Source organism: Osmia bicornis, chromosome 5 (genome assembly GCF_907164935.1).
Source record: "Osmia bicornis bicornis chromosome 5, iOsmBic2.1, whole genome shotgun sequence".
NCBI classification, from domain to species: Eukaryota; Metazoa; Arthropoda; class Insecta; order Hymenoptera; family Megachilidae; genus Osmia; species Osmia bicornis.
This window is the reverse complement of record NC_060220.1, coordinates 7,961,218-7,969,294: the sequence shown is the minus strand read 5'-3', so window position 1 is coordinate 7,969,294 and position 8,077 is coordinate 7,961,218. Positions and strand designations below refer to the sequence as shown.

Sequence of the window (8,077 nt, the reverse complement as noted above, 5' to 3'; positions counted from 1 at the left end):
GAGATATCTCGTTGAAGTATCGAACTATCGATAAGGAAGGGTTCCTTCCGGTTTCTATATTCCTATTGTGTACTAAAGTTGATGCAACTCCATATTTTTTTCTCATTCATATAATTTTACCTGCTTTGTAAGTATACTAAACACTATAAAAATATAAATATTATAATAGTGTTTCAGTAATCTTAATAATTATATAATAATTAATATAAAAACACGAGAAACAAATGGTAAAATCATCGCGGGCTCGTAGTCTACGACGAAAGAATAAGTCTTTATTAAGATTTAATACTATTCATAGAATAATTGCTCAATAATGTTAAAATTTATGTATATAGCCCTCGCATTGCGTGCAATTTATTGTACAAGCTGATGTATTGAATTGGGAGCTACTAAAGGTCTTTTCTCTTTATTTTAATAAACGGAAGAAAATTCCGTGTAGGATAATATAAATTGGTGGTAAGTGTCGCATAAAATACTTCATACTTTATTTATATTGATATTAAATTTTTCTGTCACAGAGGTGTATGGAGATCGAGTGCAACGTACAAGTGAAAAAAAATAACATGGCAGGAGGATACAACACCGAAATGCAATTGCACGCTATGCGTTTATGCATAAAATTGTATCTTGTATATATTGTATTTTTTTATTTGTTATATTATTTGTCTGTTATATGATAGTATATAAATACGTAGCAAAATAAATTATGTAAAAATTATTTTTATAAGATCCTCCTTCTTTGAGTAGCGCGTACCTACTGATCTGCTAGAGCGGCTGCGCACCTAATAAGTCTGCATGCGCGACGCGATTGCGCAGAGGTATGCGCATGCGTACTTGATTTGAACCATTCAAACTAATTTTCCTATCTTTTTTAAAACGATATTGTTTTACAATTGAACCAAGGATCAAATTAAAATTAAAAACACCAGCGCATAATTTGCAATAATTTAATTCGCAAAATGTCTTACAATATAACGCGAAGTATGCAACACGTCGTTGGTGAATGTGATGTTGTTCTTGCACCTATATTTTGTTACGTCTCGCGACACCAACCACGCGTGGCATATCTTCGTGTTTATTTAATCATTGCTTAGGTAACAGTCGCATGAACCGTTGGTCTTAACGCCAACGTTTATCATTAATAATTATCATTAATAACGGCAATGGTAACGAGTAACAATTAAATTAAATACATTATACATTACGAATAAATACTAAAAACAGTACTCACTCAACGCGTGTGAGTGATTGACCGACGCTTTCCGTTCGCGGTATATAAATACAAAGGGAAATGGGGTGGGGTATGGGGTAGGGCGAGGATTCACGTGCCCTTCTTTCTAAATCATTTCTTTACGCAAATTATTCGATCATTAACGATCGATTATCACATTCTTCGACAATACGAGTCTCGGGGTTCTTTTTCATACGAATATTAATATCTCGAAGAAGTCGTGACTTACTTTTTAATTCATGAATAGCTAAAAATTCGCAAGAAATTTGAAATCCTTCGATTTTATGGTTATTTAATAATTGAGCTTTCAACATGAAACGAAGAAACGTTATATCAAATCTTCACAGACGAATTAATAATCATGAATATTATATTAAAATGTGTGCTTAGAATAAAAAAACACACACACACACATAGATCTGTAAAGATTATATATAAAGTTTCTTAGTTTCTTTTGGAAGTTACCAATCGAAGAATTATTTCAATTCCAGTCAAATTTTCAGCAACTCGACTATCGAAACACGTTGATCAACTCGTGAAGAGGAAAATCACTCTTCAGTATACGAGGAAGTCTTGGTCCGTTGTTGAAGAGAAAAAAAATATATTAACCTATGCTGACTAGATTCTACACTCATCCGGTATCGTTTCTTACGATCTAGCCGCTACGCGTTTGCTTCTAATGGAGGAACGATTCAATGAAAATGATGGTTGTTTTCTCAATAAACAAAATTCCTGTAAGAGATCAAACATTGAAAATTTCCACAGTTAAGAATAATTCTTAACACAATGTAAGGAGTTCCTGGAAGAAGAGATTCGAATTTCGTTAATAAAAAAAAAAAAAAAAAAGAAAGAAAAGAGATTAAATTTTGATAATGTTTCTTATCATTTCCTTTCCGTTTATGGTCCTCGGTAAGAAGAAGGGGAACGAACTTGATTCGTTCACGATCATGTTGTTAAACTGTAAAAATGCTTATTCGAAGAGTTTCTTAGCATAGTGCCAAATGCGGAAGAAGTATTCGTCTTGTCTGAGAAGCCGTGCTCTTGCATACGAATGTATGTCTGCATCCATGTTGTGCTCTCGAAGCCAAGAGCTTGTGTTCTCTGTGCTGAAACTTATCGAAGCGGTTTCACCTTTCTCGGTGGCTTCTGCGATTGGTTCTACTACTGTCAATTCTGAAGCCGGTATGATCTTGAAGGGTTCCTCAGACTCCAAAGGATCGCTGAGGCCAATCTCGTTTCTGGCGAAGATCCTGATAAGGTACATGTGGTTCTCTTGGAGGTCCCTGATGTTCAGTTTCTGTATTTCGGTGTTCACTCGGGCTACCTCCATCCACATGGTCCTCTTCGTGTCTCTGATGGCGACTTTGTAGCCTTCCAATGGCGCACCGCCATCCGAGTCTGGTCTTCCCCATGAAATTACAACTGTGTTCGCTGCAATTTGTCTGATCTCCAAGGGTGCCGTTGGTGGAGAAGGTACACCTATGAGAAAAGGTTTCAAAGTTTCAAAATTATAAGCACATGCAAATTTTGTCAAACGAATTGTAATGAAAATATTGAAGGCTTACTGGCATGTGTCTTTAAGGTAACTGGTTCTGAGTTTGCAGGCACACTGAGCCCTTGATTATTTTCAGCGAAGATTCTGAAGAGGAATTCGCTTTCTTTTAAATTTTCCACGCAATACTGAAGCGTTGTGGCATCCAGAGTAACAACTTTCGTCCATCTTGCTCCTTTTCCAATCAACGGCCTCTTCTCGATCACGTATCCTGTTAAGAAAAATGTGCAAAATGTATAATCGAGTAATTATGGTGTCTCATAGCTTGGTACATAAATTTATTTAAAATTACCTGTCAGCTCTGTGCCTCCTGTGCTGGCTGGCGGAGACCAGCTGAGAGTTGCGCTCTTGCTGGTAATATTTGTCACTTGCACGTGTTGCGGACTCGAGGGTGGTGCTAAAAATCACGCGTGTCATATCATTAATTTGGAAAAATAAAACGACGCGCGAACGATGAGAAGCAGGCTTACTTTTGCTGATCACTATTTTTGTCGGCGGGAATATACCCAGCAGAGCGTACATGCTGCTTTCGGTGAGCTTTGTTATTTCTAAGCGATGGTGAAAGCATTAAACAAGCGTAGAGTGCGTTAGTATGTAAATAAATTAACATATACGAAAGTATTTAAAAAAAGAAATTAAATTAAGCGAATATTATGAGCCATTAGTGTTGCAATTCTTTACCGAAATTGTTTAAATCACTTACTTATTCGTCTGCCCGGTGCAATTGGTTCCTCGGCAACGTATGGAGGTCCACTGCCAACACTGTTCTTAGCTGTTATCCTGAAGTTGTATGGTACGTCTGTCTTCAAGTCTGACACGCTGAAGTGTGTCGTTTCGTGTTTGGTGCTGCCGATCTATAAGCAATATAATTTTTAATTTAAGGAACCTGTATTCAATGATAAATCTCGACTAACCTTCTGCCAAGTTTTCTTCGATTCTTCCTTTATCTCTATGATGTAATCTGTTATAGGAGTTCCACCGTCGTTTTCTGGAGGCTGCCATTTGATCGTGAAGGATGTTTTCGTCATTCCTGATACTTCAAGTGGTCCTCTCGGTGCTCCTGGTGGTTCTATTAAAAGATTCACGACATTGAACCAAAAGAACTTGAAAAAATTTTTCATTAAAAATTAGGAATAATAGAAATGTTCATACCGAAGGAGGTTCTCATTTTAACTGTGTCAGATTCCAAAGGTTCCGATGCTCCAACTGCGTTCCTAGCGATGATCCTGAACTTGTATTCAGCATTCTGTTGCAACTTGTGCACGCAGAAGCTTTCCACTTCCTTGTCTATATCGACAACCTTCACCCAAGTCTTTCCAGGCTCGCATTTTTCAATGGTGTATTTCTCGAGCTCGATTCCACCATCGTCTGCTGGTGGTCGCCATTCGAGGGTGACGCGATCTTGTCTGATTTCTTTGAAGACAACAGGTCCTTGTGGCTTGCTCGGTTTATCTAAATCATTTAAAAAAAGAGGATATACTCTAATTACGTTTAGAATAAACAATGTCTAAGAGATTAGTCTCTTCAAGAACTTACCTATCACTTTGAGGTGTAAATCAACCGAAGAACTGCCAGCTTGATTCTCAGCTTTCGCCATATAAATAGCAGTATCTTCTCTAACGAGCGAAGAAATTGATACGGTGGAGGTTCTTTCTTCCCTGTGAATGGACACACGTTTCTCGTCAACCTCCTTGCCATTCTTCGTCCACGTAACTTCTGGTTTCGGGAAGCCAGTAATTTGAATTTCAATTTTCCATTGACCGTTCATCGGTAGCTTCTGATTAGTCAAATTCTCGTCATAGATAATCTTAGGCGACTCTTGGATCTTTAATTCGCACGTTGTCTCCGCGCTTCCTACGTTGTTCTTCGCTTTTACAGTGAACTTTGCCGACGATGTCTCTGTTGTTTCCCTGACGGTGTACTTTGTTATATGGTTCTCGTATGTAATGCTGGTGTCCTCGAAAATTTCGTCATTCCTTAGCCTATAAGAAAAGCAGCGAATTAAGAATACTTTTCTCTTAGCAAATGTTGATAGAAAAGTTAGATATAATTATTGTACCAAGTAATCTCTGGAGCGGGTGTTCCACCAATCACGCACGATAGGGTGACAGTTTCTCCAAGGCCGATGACGATACTCTTCAAGGGTTCGAGGATGACTGGTGGTTCTGCGGCTGATGGTTTTGATATCTTCACGTATGGCGATGTCGGTGATGTTTCACCAGGTCCTGCTTCGTTCACAGCAGTCACTCGGAAGGTGTACTCTTTGTTCGTTGTTAATTTTGTCACTTTGTGAGTTGTCTCTGTTATGGTCTCTGTAATCTTGGTCCACCTTTAAATAAAAGAAAGATTTTTATATTTTGTGACTCTCACACGAAAGATAGCTTGAAATAAAAATTTTAAATATACTCACGTAGTCTCAGTCTTCTCTTGATGCTCCAAAATGTATTCAACGATGGGTGAATTTCCATCTGAATCTGGTTTCTTCCAGTGAAGCGTTATGCTGTCGTTGGTGGTCTCCAATGGCTCTGGAGCTCCAGGTGCACTTGGTACCTCTGCAGAGGTAAATAAATTTTCAAATTTATAGAATTTGTATTTAGGAAGGAACCAAGATAATTTTGAATACTTACGAACGATGACGACGTTGATTTCGATGCTAGTTTCTCCAACACTGTTCACTAATTTCAGAGTGTAATCACCAACGTCTTCTTCTTGGATCTTCCTAATAGTCAAAACTGCTGATTCCTCGTCAATTGTTGGTATCGCTCGTTTCGATTTTGTCACTACTCGACCATTTACAGTCCATTCATCCTCTGGTTTAGGCGTTCCACTGAATTTCACCACAATATCCACGTCTTCATCTTTCCTTACTTTGTACTTCCTTGGTGTGTCTGGGCTGATCTTTGGCGGTGTTTCGATAACTGTAATCATCGATTAAAAAATAATTATTGCAAAAAATTTTATAAGGACTATTGCTATCTTTCTGTCAAATCTATCTTTTACCTTCTACTCTTAATCTTGATGACGTTTTCACGTTAGCAACCATTGCAGTGTATTCCGAAATATCTTCGGTTGTACATTTCTTCACGATTAATTTCTTCACCTTGCCTTCGTCGATGATCGTGTATTTCGGAGATTCCTTGATGACCTGCGTTTTCCTGTAATATCATTCAAATTTAATATTTTGAAAGAGACTAAAAATTTTTTTAATCATTTTTCTTTTCTTACCTCATCCAGGTAACTGGAACATCCTGTGACAATTCGATAACGAAAACAGCGTCGGAATTCAGTGGTACCAGGGTGACATCCGGTAATTTGGTGATGAACTCTACAGCAGGTTCTTCGACCGTAAGCTTAGCCGACGATTTCTGTTGACCAACTTCGCAAGAATAAACACCTGCGTCTTCTGATTCTGTATCATAGATCTTCAGCTTCTGCCTCTTTCCATCGATCGACAATCGAACGTGCTCGGAAAATTGTAATTCTTGGCCGTCTTTGAACCATCGTACCAAAGCGTCACCCTTTGTTAATTCGATATCGAAGGTTGCCCTCTCGCCTCTTGCTATCGTCACGTCTTGCATCTTCGTGATGATTTCAGGTGGTAATTCTAAAGAATCATTTAACGACACGTGTTTACTCGTCCCTTTAAAAGAACTTGACTTTTTTTCTCATTGAAATTCTACTTACCAATGACAGTGACTTCAGCTGTACACTCTTGATCCAAGAGGCTACAGGTATATTCACCTTCATCGTGAACAGAGGTGCTTCTGATCAGCAATTTCCTTACTGTACCTTCTTTCACGAATTCTAATTTCTCTTTGCCCGGTCCCAGTTGTTCGCCATCCTTGTACCATTTAACGTCCACCGTTTGTGACGTGATTTCAACTTCCAAAATTGCGACATCGCGCTCCTTCACCTCGCAATCTTGTAACTTCTTCACGAACTCTGGTTTGGTGGCTGTGAAGATAATTAAAAAATTATCATTTACCATTGAAATACTCATAAAGATTAATAAATCATTTAAATAATAATTCCTACCTTTTACAGTGACATTGCTGGACGTTGATTGATTTTTAACAGTGCACTTATAAGTTCCTTCGTCGGTGGGATTAGTTTTCTTGATCACCAATTTGTGTACATGTCCTTCCTCGATGATTTCTCGGTGATCCATGCCACTGATTTCTTTGTCATTGTGCCACCATTTCGTGGACACCGTGTGCGATGTTTCGCAGGTCAATTCCAGGGTCTTGTACTCGTCAATTACGACCTCTTTCTCTAGAGTCTTCGTGAATGTTACTTTGTCGACGTCCACGGTGACCCTTGCACCGTGCGAAGCTTTTCCTACGGGATTGCTAGCGACACACTTGTAATCCCCGGTGTCCACTTCCGAATTCGCGTTCCTGATTTCCAGCACGATGTTCTCGCCATCGTAGGTCTCTGTGATGTTCGGTGATTTTTCCAAAGGCTTGTTGTTTCTGTAAAAAAAAAACAATTTATTTTATCACTTCGTTACGCTAGAAATTAAAATTAAAAATAATTTATCGTACCTTAACCACGTGACTTCTGGTACCGGATTTCCGGTAACTTTCGCGACCAACTTGAAGGTACCTTTCTCTGGAACGGTAAGTTCTTGGAACCGTTCAGTGAACAATGGTGGCTCTGGAGCTCCGCTTGGTATTTCTATTGAAAACATGAACATTAATACTCTCCTTGGATGACAAATAATTTTATTGATTAAGAAGATATATATCAGAAATGAATTAAAGCAGAAGCAGAGACATATCGTACCCTTCGTTACGCTGAAGTGTTCGAACGTGTGCTGTTGGAAATTAATGGCCAGCGAAGGTTTCAAGTTTACTGAAAATACATATTAGCCAAGCATTTTGCAGCATTAGTACAAGCACCTTTTAAAATTATCTAACAATTTCGTTGTGAAGCAATTTTTAGAAGCGTGTATTTCAATTAATTAAAAAAACACATTCTTGAATTAATATTCTTACTTTCAACTGTTAATGTAGCCTTAGTTTCAGCTGTGCCAAGATCATTGGTAGCCACCACAGAATATTCCCCTGTGTCTGATACTTGAGGCTGAATAAGAGTCAATGTATTCACGTGGCCATCCTGTTTTGGAGTCAAGCCTTTCAGTGGTTTGCCATTCTTGAACCAAGTTACTTTTGGAGCCGGATTTCCAACGATTTGAGTAGATAAGACTACGGTTTCTCCTTCCCTTACTACGTAGGACTGTAAAGGTTCTAAAATCTCTGGTGGTTCGGATTTGCCAGTTTTCACCTGGGGGG

The 8,077-nt window shown here is 38.6% G+C and overlaps 1 protein-coding gene and 1 long non-coding RNA gene across 4 annotated transcripts in view; one reads left to right on the top strand and one right to left on the bottom strand.

Annotated features, from left to right (window-relative positions):
- The first annotated feature begins 30 nt into the window (after positions 1–30).
- On the top strand, positions 31–549 carry LOC114878071. Its single transcript, XR_003789697.2, has 3 exons — positions 31–127; positions 336–456; positions 519–549. It is a non-coding gene; the product is annotated as an uncharacterized LOC114878071 (long non-coding RNA).
- A 384-nt stretch (positions 550–933) lies between these two features.
- Positions 934–8,077, bottom strand: part of LOC114878067 (titin) — a 132,200-nt gene continuing 125,056 nt past the window's right edge. For all 3 annotated transcript variants that reach the window (XM_046285933.1, XM_046285932.1, XM_046285934.1), the window contains 17 exons: positions 7,781–8,069; positions 7,569–7,637; positions 7,328–7,460; positions 6,819–7,255; positions 6,468–6,737; positions 6,009–6,387; positions 5,784–5,938; positions 5,411–5,701; positions 5,194–5,335; positions 4,843–5,112; positions 4,320–4,765; positions 3,936–4,235; positions 3,698–3,852; positions 3,487–3,637; positions 3,076–3,180; positions 2,797–2,994; positions 934–2,710 (listed from right to left, as the gene is read on the bottom strand). In XM_046285933.1, the coding sequence (XP_046141889.1) occupies positions 2,202–2,710; positions 2,797–2,994; positions 3,076–3,180; positions 3,487–3,637; positions 3,698–3,852; positions 3,936–4,235; positions 4,320–4,765; positions 4,843–5,112; positions 5,194–5,335; positions 5,411–5,701; positions 5,784–5,938; positions 6,009–6,387; positions 6,468–6,737; positions 6,819–7,255; positions 7,328–7,460; positions 7,569–7,637; positions 7,781–8,069 (4,299 nt within the window). In that variant the 3' untranslated portion in view covers positions 934–2,201. The remainder of the gene's footprint in view (positions 2,711–2,796; positions 2,995–3,075; positions 3,181–3,486; positions 3,638–3,697; positions 3,853–3,935; positions 4,236–4,319; positions 4,766–4,842; positions 5,113–5,193; positions 5,336–5,410; positions 5,702–5,783; positions 5,939–6,008; positions 6,388–6,467; positions 6,738–6,818; positions 7,256–7,327; positions 7,461–7,568; positions 7,638–7,780; positions 8,070–8,077) is intronic.